The sequence below is a fragment of the Salmo salar genome, chromosome 11 (genome assembly GCF_965601325.2).
Source record: "Salmo salar chromosome 11, fSalSal1, whole genome shotgun sequence".
In the NCBI taxonomy this organism is placed as follows: Eukaryota; Metazoa; Chordata; class Actinopteri; order Salmoniformes; family Salmonidae; genus Salmo; species Salmo salar.
The window spans coordinates 37,905,450-37,921,261 of NC_138301.1; the positions used below are offsets into that span (position 1 = coordinate 37,905,450).

Genomic DNA, 15,812 nt, shown 5'->3' on the forward strand with positions numbered 1-15,812 from the left:
AACGCTCTCTTATATCCACCCTTTTTCAAGAACGGTAAATAACCCAAAACGGTTTGAAAATGACTCAGCAAAAATGATGCGGTCTACAACTGATTAACCTTTATTGGTTGGGGTGTAATAAATATTACCCTATTAAAAAAAAGTTTAAAGTTACTAGTGATGATATTTTGTGATATCAATGTAGTAGACTTAAGCTGCGTTTACACAGGCAGCACAATTCTGATCTTTTTCCCAATAATTGGCATTTTGATCAATCACATAAAATCTTTTCAGTCATATTTTTCAGGGCTGATCTGACTGGTCAAAATGCAAATGAGTGATAAAAAAATACCAGAATTGGGCTGCCTGTGTAAAGGCATTATGACAGTACTTATTAACATCGAAAACCACTTTTTGGACCTTACCTCATTTGGTTTCTGAGAAAATTGTACCAAATGCATAATGTTTCAAATTTTCAAAAATGTGTTAGAGCTTTATTCAGATCAAAGTTAAGACAGTGAATAAACTAACATAAATACAGAACAATAGATTCAGGTCATACTCCTGTGCACCCATAAATGAACTTTATAATCCTCAAACGCACAACCGGAAACATGCATACAGGCTATTCATAATCATATGATAAACATAAACTCTTTTACACAGCAGATCACAGAGTCTTTAAAATGACTCAATTATACAAAAAGGTCTGGGAGCAACAGCACAATCCTGGTTTCTGCTCTCTCGCTGATAATGTAAAACACAACCTGTTCCGTCCTTTGTCAGGCAACATACAGTCCAAAAGGAGGAATGGAAAGATCCTTCAGGCTTTTTAACATGCTTGTTTTTTGTATTTTTTTTTTTTTAACACCAGAAAAGCACAGCCTTTCCAGTAGTACCCAACAAAGTAATTAAAGCCCAATTAATCAATCTAAATACTGTAACTTTAAATCTTCCGGTTTTTCATAAACCACAACATTTAAGGGATAAAATAATTAAAACTACAAAAGGAAACAGGTTAAGTAAAAATACATTTACAAATATTATTTTTTTGCAGCTGGCATGCATGATTTTAAAGGGTCCGATGGGAATGGAGCGTTGCTCACATAAACAACTTCAAATCAAAAGAGGAAACGGAGAAACAAAAAGGTGGTCAATGGTTAATCTAAACCGCAGACTTCCGGGTGGACATCGATTCGCGGCAAACCCGTTTTCAGATCTTCTGTATCTTCTCCCCGACGCAGACAGGGTTCGCTTTCCTGATCTTCTCCGCTGCGTCGGCCTTGTAGTTGAAGGTGCAGTTGTGAACGTCTGAGTACCGGTGCATGCTGCAGAACACGTTGCCGCATCTGCAGTCGAAGCCTGGGTACATAGACGGAAGAGTTTGAAGGTGAAAAAAAATGGCTGATCGCCAAATGTATCTCCAGGATATCAAGTACTTAGAGACAGACACAGAGAGAGACAGAGCGAGAAAATGGGAACTATTAAGTCACTTCACTAAGCCAACAGGAGAATGTGTCAGAACCTTACCCGTGAGGCCGACTTTCTTGCGGCAGGAGAAGCAGCGATTCTTCCTGGCGGCTTTGGGTTCGTCTGAGTCCGAGGGTTTGTCCAGTCCGTCTACCGAGGCCTGGTCCATGTCCTCGGATACCGATACAGACACTGGATGGATCACACAGAACAACAACTTTACAGTCTCGCCTTCTCAGCTCAGCAATACTACTGCAGCTTTAAAGGAATAGCCAATACCCATGCTTTTCAGGTGATGGCACTACATTTCACTGTGCTACAGACTAACGCTTCCATCACACCGACAGCGTCATTGCATTTTGGTACACCAGGATAACATTCATTTCCAATGAAAACGCTGCGTTTGCCCTGCAGCATTGCATTGCAGAGGCAGTTGCAGTGCGTTCGGTGTGGTGCATACGTTGGATTTATCGATGTGTCAAACTGTCTGTGTAGACGACATGACAGAAATGGTAGCAGAAGGTGAATGTTGAACTTTCGGCGCATACATATCCAGATGTTGCGCACTATTTTGCGCAAGGACGCTGTCATGTGATCGAAGCGAAAGCCTACTATGCTTGTTGCCACTTAACATATTTTCAGTAGGAAATAAAAAAACAGCCGAAAAATGCAGACATTTTTACAACGCATTTGTTTTTCTTCACTTTTGAACATAATGGGTAGAAAAGCTTAGTTTATCTGGCACAAAGCCAGCGCCCTTTCCCTGTCATGGTGAAGAGAAGTCACAACACAACAGAAGTGACTGGGTTATTGCATGGTGCCAGTACTTGCCTTTGGGTAAACGTATTCACACAGTAAACATTCAACTGTAAGAATGAAGTGTTAAAGTACTAACCAGTTCCTTTATTGTTCGTTTCTTGATATTTTTTCCTCCTATTAACAAAGTAAACATTTTTTATATACACACACACACGTGTCCTTTTTAAGTTGATACAAAACCCATATTGTACAGTCTTGACCATATGGATATGAAGGGATGATTTTTAGAAGGGGCCTGAAGATTGGGACTGTGTCCCGGTCCTCTCAAAGAGTGTCCTTTCTTCATTACCTGTGAATAGTACTGGATGGGGTTTCTACAATACCCTTTCACCCATCGTGACATGGAAGATAAGTGGTCGTGGAGGAAAGGAGATAAGGAAAGGTAGCCATTGGGATTAAGTAGAAACCAAACGGAAGGAAATGTACCGAAACGGGGAGTACCTGAACTTGTCCAGTAAGAAACACTTGTTTTCGTTTTCCATCGCAAAACGTTTTGCTACGGTGTGCACTTATGAATACGACCCAGGTTTTGGTCACCCTTGGTACAGGGGAAGCAGCTAGCAGCTGTTCTCACTCTCACCGCTCTCTAGAACTCACTCAATCCCCTCTAAAAGCTTATAAGTCATTATAACAACCATTGACAGCGTCTGTTCTGTCTGTGTGCGTCCCAAAAGGCACCCTATACACACAGTAGTGCACTACTTTAGGCCCCATAGGCAATGGTCAGAAATAGGGAATAAGGGTGCCATTTGTCGCGATTGTCCTCACTCACCCTTCTCTCCATCTGACTCCTCTAGCTTCCTCTTGCGAGAGCTGTCCTCTGGGGCAGGCCTTCTGACTGACTTTCTGTCCTGGCTTCTCATTGGCTGACTGTCCTGTCTATTAGGGCGAGTCCCTGAGCTACCTGCTGTGCTGGGCTCCTGCTGTTCACTTTCTACAGCTGCTCTACATGGTGCTCGCTCTGCACACACACACACAGAGACATACACACACATGTAGGCACACACAGACATACACGCACAGAGACACACGTAGGCACACAGACATACACCCACGTAGGCACACACACACACGAAGGCACAGAGACACACACACACACAGACACACGTAGGCACACACACAGAGAGACATACACCCACACGTAGGCACACAGAGACACACACACACGTAGGGACACAGAGACACACAGAGACACACACACGTAGGGACATACACACTCAAACTTTAGCAACTGGTTTGTAATTCAAGACAAAGCTTAAAACACTTTGGGGTATTTTCTACCCTTCTAACACAGTTCCTCTTTAACAAATGTTGAATTGGGTGTCTGTACTGTAACTGTTCTAGAAGACAGAAACACTAGAGAACTATAGCTTATGACTGTAACCCCGGTTCTCTGATAGTATGAGTGAGGTATTTCACTATGGGATACGCCCCCAGCGTATTCGTCAGAAGCCGTATTACACTACGCCAGCCATGATTGGCTGGACGTCGAGACGTGCGAGTCAGGAAAGGGTGTCCCTCCTACCCTATAAAGAGCCCAACGCAACATATCTGAGCCATTAACGAATAAGCCACACCTCTTCCCTGCTCATGCAAGGAGGGTGTTCTGGTGAAATACCTGACTCATACTATCAGAGAACCGGGGTTACAGTCGTAACCTATAGTTCTCTTTCAACTATTAGTTTCGGTATTTCACTATGGGATATACTGAGTCCCGTATTGCCAGACAAGCTTATCCTGACGACCGACTGCCCTGTGCTATATATCACACAAATGCTGGGGGCGTATCCCATAGTGAAATACCGAAACGAATACTTGAAAAGAGAACCAGTGTAACTGTTCTAGAAGAGGGTAGACAGAAACACTAGAGAACCAGTGTAACTGTTCTAGAAGAGGGTAGACAGAAACACTAGAGAACCAGTGTAACTGTTCTAGAAGAGGGTAGACAGAAACACTAGAGAACCAGTGTAACTGTTCTAGAAGAGGGTAGACAGAAACACTAGAGAACCAGTGTAACTGTTCTAGAAGAGGGTAGACAGAAACACTAGAGAACCAGTGTAACTGTTCTAGAAGAGGGTAGACAGAAACACTAGAGAACCAGTGTAACTGTTCTAGAAGAGGGTAGACAGAAACACTAGAGAACCAGTGTAACTGTTCTAGAAGAGGGTAGACAGAAACACTAGAGAACCAGTGTAACTGTTCTAGAAGAGGGTAGACAGAAACACTAGAGAACCAGTGTAACTGTTCTAGAAGAGGGTAGACAGAAACACTAGAGAACCAGTGTAACTGTTCTAGAAGAGGGTAGACAGAAACACTAGAGAACCAGTGTAACTGTAATCCAGCAGGAGAGGATTGTGTCTGAAATCCTTCCTGAAATCCCTAGGCTGATCTTTGGGCTTTCTCTACTACCGATCTCTAAGCTAATAGAGATGGGACAACAATGTGTGTCTGTGTGTAAAACCACCCCACGGACTGAGATTGACTGCAAGAGGGTATGAGGTGAAGGGTTCCCATGGTAGTGAGCCTGCATTTGGTGTGTGTGTGTGAGACCTCAGGCTATTCACAGGAACATGAGAGGGTACCAAAGCAACAGCACTATTGTCTGAATCCTAACTTGAGATTCGCCTGCATAACTCAAGTCTTTTATGTAAACCATGCATTGATGTCAATGAGAAAACAATGTGTAAATTGTGCATTCATGTCAATGACATCTAGCACAGAAATGTGAGTTACACGTGCAGATCTCAAATGAGGATCGACTCATCCCTATAAGAAAAGGTTTGTGTGAAACGCGCTGGTAATACACACCCTGTATCTCTTCTGTTTTCAGGTCTTCAGACGTGGCTGTACTCTCCTCTTCTGAATGAGTAGCTGGTGCTGCCGTTAAGAATGACTGGCTAGATACAACCCTGGAAGAAGAAAAAAAATGGAAGTGTTCAATTAGCCTAAAGCATGATCCATCAGTTGGTAGTCTAGATTAGAAGACTAGACTAGTTATATACAGTATTATGAAAATGATGCACTTGAAGACTTCAATTTAATCCTACTCAGGATTTTTCTGAAAATGCACTGAAGGAAGAAAACTGACTGTAAAATCCAATGACATGCAGCTCATTGTCATCAACTATGGCAATCATATTACAAAGCATTTCACCACTAATGCCCACCTCAGTCAGAACGACTGGCATTCACGAGTCATTTAGCAGACGCTCTTATCCAGAAAGACTTAGTGGCAGCTGTCCACTGTGGCTTCATAATAGGGTCTCTGTGGTTATAGATAGAGCTACAAGCTTTCAATGTTGAAGCAATAAAAAGTGTATTAAATGGATAAAACCGTAACGACTGTAGAGAAATGAGCAGTACTCAATTCTAGACAGTGATTTTTTTTTATTTCAAATCATTTTCTGTGTGTTTGAGAAAACAGTGTCCCTGTAGATTTCAGCAGGCTAGGTATGGTACAGATAGACAAAGACAGAGCTCATTAGATAAGACACCTTCTGTGGTTAACACACACACTGGGAGGGAAACGGACATGGCAAGTGGAATCTTAGAAGAGGCAGAAGCGTCCAGGGAGATGACATCACACTATTCAGACAGAACTCGTGATGATTGACTTCCTTGTACTGTACTTCAATGGGATAGAGGAAGACCATGGTGCAAAAATAACCTTCCCTTCCACAGAGAAACCACTTCATGATTGACACACTAATTTAAAATGACACAACATCTTTGAATTTTGTAACAGGAAATAAATGATCCAGGTTTAAAATAATAATAATCCACCGTAATACTAGCCTTGACCGTACGTAGTAAGCAATGCAAGAACTACAAATAGCGACGCAAAATGATTCTACTTAATTGCGTAGCAGAAATACACAGACGTGTGCAGCCCCACAATTATAAACTGGTGTGCAAGTATGCAGGATTGCCATGTGTTTTTTTGGGGCATTGCGTACGTACAGTAATAACTACATCTTTATAGAAAGGGCTGTATACATCTAGTGTACCTACGTTTCACATAGGCTACTTTATTACAATCATTTCCACATGGCCTGTGTATCCTATACTGTATGTTGCATGGCTGGCTTGGCAGCTACACCATAGACATGGTGGTGGTGTGGTGGAGGTGTGATCATGCTTGTAGCGTGTTTCAGAGAAGAGTAGCTCTATACCTACTGTACCTGTTCATCCTGATGGCTGTGTGGGTCGTGGCTGACGGCACGTCTACAGTACTGCTCTCTGAGCACTGGGCTAGGAGGGACTCCCCCAGGTTGCTAACCGCCGCCGAGGACGACACTGCAACGACAACACACGCTTACATCAGAGCAGTCCCAAAACGGAGAGGAAGAGGCAAAGCGAGAGGGACAACTGGGCCCAAAAATCTGTCTTCTCCAGCAGGTGGCAGTTTTATTTATCACTCACCAAGCAAGGAGTTTTTGGATGTAGGTCAATGAGTGTAGAATTTGATAGAATCTTACCCTGATTAAGACAGCTTGTCGGTCGAAACGTTGGATATTAGGTTATTAAATTATTGGATCTGAGCTCCTAGAGTGTGGGCTCTCCTTTAAATGTTTCAAGTGTTCTACTCCGCTAGCCAGCACCTCGCCTAAACGGGTGTTCTACTCCGCTAGCCAGCACCTCGCCTAAACGGGTGTTCTACTCCGCTAGCCAGCACCTCGCCTAAACGGGTGTTCTACTCCGCTAGCCAGCACCTCGCCTAAACGGGTGTTCTACTCCGCTAGCCAGCACCTCGCCTAAACGGGTGTTCTACTCCGCTAGCCAGCACCTCGCCTAAACGGGTGTTCTACTCCGCTAGCCAGCACCTCGCCTAAACGGGTGTTCTACTCCGGTAGCCAGCACCTCGCCTAAACGGGTGTTCTACTCCGCTAGCCAGCACCTCACCTAAATAGGTGTGCATTTCTTTCGCCCCTTGTAGAATTTGATTAACATAAAATGTAATGGCTTATTTGATGGAATTTACATTTTATAATGCTTAGGTTGTTACGAGTGTACTGATATAAGTAGGATACATGACATCCCGGAAACTCAGAGAAACAACACCTTCTATTGGAGTTGTGCCTGTTGTTCATACAGGCATCTGCCCTCTCATTGGCTAGAATGGGCCAACTTGATCTTACCTCCTCCTGACTGCCTTCCATTTTTAACACATTTCTTTTAATTGGGTATCTGCTCAATATAATGGATCATCTGTGGCAAAAGTCACTCACTCAAATGAGACACTGTCTAAAGTTACAGTCACGGTCTGGAGTTACTGTCGCTATCATTAGTCTTTCAAACAAACTTCAGTCGTTTTTTGTAAACTGACTTCATTGTGAAATAATAAGTCCCAAACACCAGAAATCATGCTCACTCAGTCAAAAAGGTCAGTGTCAATATTTTGGTCTAACAGGTCTTTTTTGATTGATTAACTAAATGATCAATAAGATACTGGAAAGCTCTGTGGAATTTCTTTCCTACTCACCTGGTGGACTGACTCGTCCATTGTTGTTTTGTCTCTGGAGGAAGTCCTTGTAGCACATCGAACACATGCCATTGTTTCGCGGGTTGCTGTAGAAACCGCAGCCCGTGGTGCAGAGCAGCGGCCCTTGGTTCTGGTTGGTCTCCTGGGCCATGTCCCTCCTGTGGAGGTCAAGAGGGGAGAGTTCAAAGGTCAATATGGCTATCACGCCATTTCAGGATTGGCTGCTGCCTAGGTCTAAAAAATGCTTAGGTATTGGTGAAAGCCAAAGGCTAGTTTCTTGAAAAGAGAGCGGAGATGCCCAGTGTGCTGCTGCAAAAGGCTATACCACTTAGCACCCACTTATTCTAAAAGTCACCTTGGATAAAAGTGTGTGATCCTTGTGGTAATTGAACACAACTGTGGTGTTGCTAGTGCCATACTCTTACCAACTGAGACACACAGGACCGGAAGGAAGGAAGATTAGAAGACAATCTCTAGCCAGCCGGCTGTAGCATTGAAAGTGGTGTAAACCAAAACAAGTTGGTCACAATTCCCTAGACTTGGACTCAAGTTCTAGAAGTTGTTTGTTGCATCACGATGCCCTGGATCATTTTATGGCAACACAATGACCCAAGCACTGAAAATGTATCATCACTGGTACTTAGGCTATCTGATATTAACACATAGCTCTCCTATGTAGGTTAATTGCTGAAAGTGGAAGATAAAAGTAGCTACTACTAATCTGTGTCTTTGGTCACGCCCAATCTCTGACCGACTGCTGAGTGTGTATGGTGTAACGCTCACTTCTGTTTCTCTCTGGGCCAGCCTGCCCTTGTAAGGCAGCCAAAACTACATATAGCCTAAGTGCAGAGTTAAAATGTGCTGTATTAAAAATCAGATGAGAAACCTAAGCCTCACAGTTACTCTCCTGTATAACAAGTGACAGGCTGACACAGACTTGAGAGAAGAGAAGTAGAGGGGTAGGGAATGAGGCTGCTTATGTCACCAGTACAACTGGATATGGGTGACCTAGAGACAGAGAGACTAACTACAGGTCAAATACAGCCTAGAAACAGAGAGAATAGAGACTAACTACAGGTCAAATACAGCCTAGAGACAGAGAGACTAGAGACTAACTACAGGTCAAATACAGCCTAGAGACAGAGAGACTAGAGACTAACTACAGGTCAAATACAGCCTAGAGACAGAGAGAATAGAGCATAGAGACTAACTACAGGTCAAATACAGCCTCGGGACAGAGAGACTAGAGAGCAGAGAGACTAACTACAGGTCAAATACAGCCTCGGCGTAGGCTAACAGGGTTAGCTAGGCCAGGGTTCCCCAACTGGCAGCCCGCAGTTCAATTTATTTGCCCCCCCAAGTTTTCTGAGCAAGAAAAAGGGACAAAAAACTAAAAACACCAGCAAATCAGCTCTAAATTAGAGATATTTTCCAAAGTATTTCCACACATAATAAAGAGATATGTGATCATACGCAAATGTAAGTAAGGTTTGAAATGACTATTAGTCAAATTATCTGTTTGGGCTTCTTGCAGTTTACAGTAATTAGGTTCTGGCCCCCTGACCATCTGCCTGCGGCTGAATCTAGTTGATGATCCCTGCACTAGGCTATATAATTGGGTCTAATACATTCTATGTGGCCTCATTTTCGGTGCGGGGAAACAGCATTAGGCCTAATTCGATACAGGCTACTGCTCCATAGTCATGTTGATAGCCTACACTCTTTGTAACACTTAGGCTACTATGTTAAAACATCTAAGAAGCCACAGAAATGAAAACTCTGCTAATGTCGCATTAGCTACATAAGGATGCATCCCAAATTACATTATGTTAGGCCCTGCTCAAAAGTAGTGCACTATATTTTATGTACTTAACTAGGGAAGTCAGTTAAAAACAAATTCTTATTTACAATGACGGCCTACACCGACCAAACCCGGACAACGCTGGACCAATTGTGCGCCGCCCTATGGGACTCCCAATCACGGCCGGTTGTGATACAGCCTGGAATCGAATCAGAGTGTCTGTAGTGACGCCTCTAGCACCGAGATGCAGTGCCTTAGACTGCTGCACCACTCAGGAGCCTAAATATAGGGAATAGGGTGCCATTTGGGACGTAGTCTAAACTAAGCCTGGATATGGTAACACTGATCTGGGTAGTAGTGATGTAATGGTGCATCTGCTGGGTTGGACATCTGGTGTATGGTTTAGTACACTGCCATTTCCTCCATGGGAGACAGGATAGGGAGGGCTGCTTCACTACCCTGAGAATGCATAGGAAAATATACAGAAAGCATAACAAGTTTAAGAGAGTGTGGACGTGTGACGCCAAAGTGTTGTCAGCATCGTACCGGGCTCTTAAGGTAGTACGGAGAGGACATCATTTGACTTCATCGTGACATGGACTTCACCATCATAATTCTATCTTTTACATAAACAGAGTGATTTGAGAGAGAGAATAATCCAGTGGTAATCTCAGGGACTGTCTTTAATCAGGGTGGATAGCAACCACTCACAGAGGGGCTGAAATACCAAGATGACCACGGTGAAAAGAAAGCGAGCGATACAACAGCAGGTTAACTCAATGAAGATCATGCTAACAGTGAGCTGAGATTCACGCTCTTTCTATTGCTACAGCCTGAACCCATAGACCACCTATAGGCTCTCCTTTTGCTCAGGTCCTGTGCCACGTTCAGAATTTGTGCCGTGCCGGTGTGATTTTTCTCCTTTGATTTGAAATAGCCTACTGATGGAAGAGACATGTAGAGGTCCTAAGTAAGCATTTCGTTGGACGGTGTATACCATGTGTATCCTGTACATACGACTAATACAACTTATCCAGAGCCGGTATTTATGAAGTAGAGGTCGACCGATTATGGTTTTCAACGCCGATACCGATTATTGGAAGACCGAAAAAGCCGATACCGATTAAATCGGCCGTTTAAAAAAAAAAAAAACAATACTGAATGAACACTTATTTTAACTTAATATAATACATCAATAAAATATATTTAGCCTCAAATAAATAATGAAACATGTTCAATTTGGTTTAAATAATGCAAAACAAAGTGTTGGAGAAGAAAGTAAAAGTGCAATATGTGCCATGTAAAAACGCTAAGGTTTAAGTTCCTTGCTCAGAACATATGAAAGCTGGTGGTTCCTTTTAACATGAGTCTTCAATATTCCCAGGTAAGAAATTTTAGGTTGTAGTTATTATAGGAATTATAGGACTATTTCTCTATACCATTTGTATTTCATATACCTTTGACTATTGGATGTTCTTATAAGCACTTTAGTATTGCCAGTATAACTTTGTTCCTCTCCTCGCTCCTACCTGGGCTTGAACCAGAAACACATCGACAACAGCCACCCTCGAAGCAGCGTTACCCATGTAGAGGAAGGGGAACAACTACTCCAAGTCTCAGAGCGAGTGAGTTTGAAACGCTATTAGCGCGCACCCGGCTATCTAGCTAGCCATTTCACATCGGTTACAACAGCCTAATCTTGGGAGTTGATAGGCTTGAAGGGGTGGGTATAATTTGTGGAACGTTCCAACAGGAACCTGTTCCAAAAAACGTAAAGTAAGAGGTTGCCAACCAACAACGCATACAAAGTAGCAACACATACAAACCTAGCTAACTAGCTGCCGAATAGGCATCAACTCACCACAGAGCTTATTCTTAATGTTTGTCAATAGGCAACCAGAGTGAGGACAGACAGTTTTCGGAATAAACGTGAGGAGTGAAAAACACAATGAAATAGACCCCTCCCCACCCGGTATCTTATTCTGCCGCTATACAACTTTGTATGAGTTGTTTTTTGGCAACCTTGTTATTTACGAAGTTTTTGGAATAGATTCCTGTTGGAACGTTCCACAAATTATACACACCCGGCTTGAAGTCATAAACAGCTTGAAACACAGCGAAGAGCTGCTGGCAAAACGCACAAAAGTGCTGTCTGAATGAATGCTTACGAGCCTGCTGGTGCCTACCACCGCTCAGTCAGACTGCTCTATCAAATCATAGACTTAATTATAATATAATAAACACACAGAAATACGAGCCTTTGGTCATTAATATGGTCGAATCCGGAAACTATCATCTCTCAAACAAAACGTTTTTATCTTTCAGTGAAATACGGAACTCTTCCGAATTTTATCTAACGGGTGGCATCCCCAAGTCTAAATATTCCTGTTACATTGCACAACCTTCAATGTTATGTCATAATTACGTAAAATTCTGGCAAATTAGTTCGCAACGAGCCAGGCGGCCCAAACTGTTGCATATACACCGACTCTGCGTGCAATGAACGCTAGAGATGTGACACAATTTAATTTTAGCAGGCAATATTAACTAAATATGCAGGTTTAAAAATATATACTTCTGTGTATTGATTTTAAAGAAAGGCATTGATGTTTATGGTTAGGTACATTGGTGCAACGACAGTGCTTTTTTCGCAAATGCGCTTGTTAAATCAACACCCGTTTGGCGAAATAGGCTATGATTCAATGATAAATTAACAGCAACCGCATCGATTATATGCAATGCAGGACACGTTAGATAAACTAATATCATCAACCATGTGTAGTTAACTAGTGATTATGTTAAGATTGATCGTTTTTTACAAGATAAGTTTAATGCTAGCTAGCAACTTACCTTGGCTTCTTGCTGCCCTCACGTAACAGGTAGTCAGCCTGCCATGCAGGCTCCTTGTGGAGTGCAATGTAAGGCAGGTGGTTAGAGCATTGGACTAGTAAACGGAAGGTTGCAAAAACGAATCCCCGAATCCCCCCTGAACAAGGCAGTTAACCCCCGTTCCTAGGCCTTCATTGAAAATAAGAATGTGTTCGTAATCTGACTTGCCTAGTTAAATAAAAGGTGTTAAAAAAATACAAAATACATTTTTTTTTTCCATAAAAAATTAAAAATAATAAAAAATAAAATCGGTGGCCAAAAATACCGATTGTTATGACAACTTGAACTCGGCCCTAATTAAATCGGCCATTCCGATTAATCGGTCGACCACTATTATGAAGTGTCTGATCTAGGATCAGATCCTGCCTGTCCATAATAATTTGATTCATTATGATCTGAAAGGCTCAACTGATCCTAGATCAACACTCCTACTTTGAGACTTGATAAATACAGGCTCAGATCTCAGGTTCCGCAGATCAGCACCATTCCATTCTGTCCTTCTCAATATTACTGTAATTGAAGTCCCTCCTCACTCCCCTTCTTTACACCAATCATTGCCCCATTTCTCTACCCCTGCCCCCTTGATGCCAATCACCAGATTAATTACAGTGAGATTTCACGATGGCCTCCTCTAGTCTAGATTATGTTATGTAATCTGCCATTTAAACTCTACAATAGTAACAATCCCAAACAAACACACACACGTGAGAGAGAAACTCACACACACGCAAACGTCATCAATGCATCAATGCATAGACCGAAATCAGATCAAGCTTGAGTATGCTACGTGGAAGCGATAAGAAGTGGACTTCACACACAGCAGGCTACTTTCTCAGGTTGAACATAGAAACGATGTGGACTGTCTTTACAGCAGGCCAATGAGAGATGCTCCAGTCCAAAACAATGGCACCATAGTATTCCCTACATAGCCCTACGGGTCCTGGTCAAAAGTAGTGCACTATATAGAGAATAGGGTGCCATTTAGGACTCGACCCTGGTGAGAGGTGAATAATTCAGAGAACACAACAAGCATTAGGCCTACCTGGAGCTGAAACTAGGTCTGGCATGCCATTGTTACGCAGTACAGTAACGTGTCTTTAACGAACATGGTGAGGAATCCAATATGTAAACTAGCCTGAACATCTTCCCTAATCATGTCTTAGCTAACAGGTAAGAGACATAAGGCCTATATAAATGCCAAAACATGTGTAGACCTACACATTCAGTTTAGCTGAAATCTGGAAAACAAATGTATGAACTCCAGCTGAAGCCTTGTTGCACACATCACAGCATAGGCTAAGGACAGTGTTATGTCACTGGCCTAGTTGTGCAACCACAGTGAACCAGTTCAACAAAGACTGTCACACATGACTATAGGCTACATGCTGACTCTCACAGAGATAGGCCGATACCGTCACCTTGGCTGTGGAAAGAACTCTCTCCTCTACTAGCAAGAATGTAATCTGAGGGTATCGGCCAGGGACTTGTTATTGCCAACTGATTCCATTTATCTCAAATGGCATAATGTGGTTTGGGGGAACAAATATAACTCAATAACTGTTCTTATAGGCTGGGGTAATAGCCTACTAGTGTTTGAATAGGCCAACACTATCCAAGTCACAGAAACCCATTGCGATAGGCTAGCCTACATCCACATGACATCACAGGTGTTAGCCTACATTACGATTTGCCATTGGCTTTGTTTATTTAGCTAGTGTGCCATCATTTTAACTGAACAGCTGTCTTGCTACAGATACAGCAACACTGGGTCTCTAGTAGTAGACGGACCTAGCAGCAACAGAGGAAGTATGGTTCCTCCATTGGGACTCAAAATAGTCCAATATAAGCTCTGAGATGCAACAAAGCAAAGGGCATTGTACTATAACGTCAAAAAAGCTATTTGATTGTCCTAGTCCCAAGCACATTAGTTACAATATCAAACTGGGAAAATAAATGCTGCCATCAACATTATCCAAACATATAAATCAGACAATGAAAACTTGCAACAATGAACCTAGTCAGGAGCTCTTACAGTAGCTTGCAGTGAGTGTAGTAAATTGCGATTAAAATCACACGGAACTGCGTGAAAAATGTTATAAATCCCCAGCCTAGCCTGTATTATGGTTTTACTGCTTGTCTCAACGGTGCCTAGTATTGTTCGGATAAGTGCAAACTTGTAACAGGCAACTTAGGCAGAGACAAATAACGTTGGTTGAGAATAAACCTGAAATGGGTGTCTATCACAATCATGTAACTTTGTATTGGACCAACCTCAAGAAACGTACCAATTTCCCCCTCTCCTACTCCTCTCTTTCTTCGTCTCTACACCAGCAGATTAGATCCGACATCATACGTAGAATGATCCCACAACAGAACACACTCAACTGACTAGACATAATCCATTGTCATTGGCTGTTTGTTTAGCCAACCACGCCCATATATATTATCGTCTTGCACAAATTAAACGTCAATCATTTACAGCCTTTTAAAAACACAGCTGGTTGGACAGGGTATGTGAAAGTATACACCCCACCCCCCCCATACAATAGTGACAGAAAAGAAGTATAATAACAAATTGTCACCAGCCATAACGTAAATGTAACGTTAGCTGCCATTTATCCGTGTGACGTTAAGCAAACGTTATCTACTGTATGTCTAAGAAGTTGCTGACATCAACATGATTCTGATGTAGTTAACTGCCTATCGTCTCTACTGACCTATTATAGTTAAAAATCCAACTTTAAAACAGGGAATGTAACATTTAAAAAAAAAAAAAAAGATAGCTAGCTAACGTTAGCTAGCATCAAGTGTTAAAGTTTTGTGCTGGCTAGCCGTCCTTGGATAAGTGGACACTAACCTAGTTTTCAAGGACCGAGGTCATACACTGTATGATACAGTTACAGTAGCTAACGACATTAACTAGCTAGCTAACGTAGTAGCACTGGCAGGATAGTATATCGTGTATATATAGTCACACTAACGTTAATTAAATAACTTAGCTGTACCAGAACATTAGATGCTGTAGCTAAATAAAGATCCAAAGCATCGTTAAAAGTTTGTGCGACATCTACTGGATAGCCAGCTAGCATGTTTGAACTGACGTTGCCTTACCTTCTGTTAAACGTTACGTTTCTACTCGTAAGTAGCTAGCCCACGATAACTTTGTTGGACTTCGGAAAAGACTAGCTAGGTAGGAAAAACTAACGATATCTAACAACCAGGATTGTAGGCTTGCTAACTCTACGCGGTGTTGTTGGGTCGTCTTTTCTCGCCTCTTCCCTACCCCCAACCAGACACTGTCTATTTGTTACTTTTTCACTTCAACTCCGACTGTAAAATTGGTGGTGACGTCACAGACAATCCGACACACGT

The 15,812-nt window shown here is 42.4% G+C and overlaps 1 protein-coding gene across 9 annotated transcripts; it reads right to left on the bottom strand.

Moving 5' to 3' along the window:
• Nucleotides 1–444: 444 nt before the first annotated feature.
• zfan6 (AN1-type zinc finger protein 6) lies at nucleotides 445–15,806 on the bottom strand. Of its 9 annotated transcripts, none has more exons than XM_014127532.3 (7): nucleotides 15,552–15,806; nucleotides 7,751–7,908; nucleotides 6,450–6,564; nucleotides 5,077–5,177; nucleotides 3,041–3,229; nucleotides 1,510–1,641; nucleotides 445–1,341 (listed from the first exon to the last, which is right to left on the bottom strand). In XM_014127532.3, the coding sequence occupies exons 2-7, from the start codon at nucleotides 7,899–7,901 to the stop codon at nucleotides 1,193–1,195; spliced, it is 837 nt and encodes a 278-aa protein (XP_013983007.3). In that variant the 5' UTR covers nucleotides 7,902–7,908; nucleotides 15,552–15,806; the 3' UTR covers nucleotides 445–1,192.
• Between the last annotated feature and the right edge of the window lie 6 nt (nucleotides 15,807–15,812).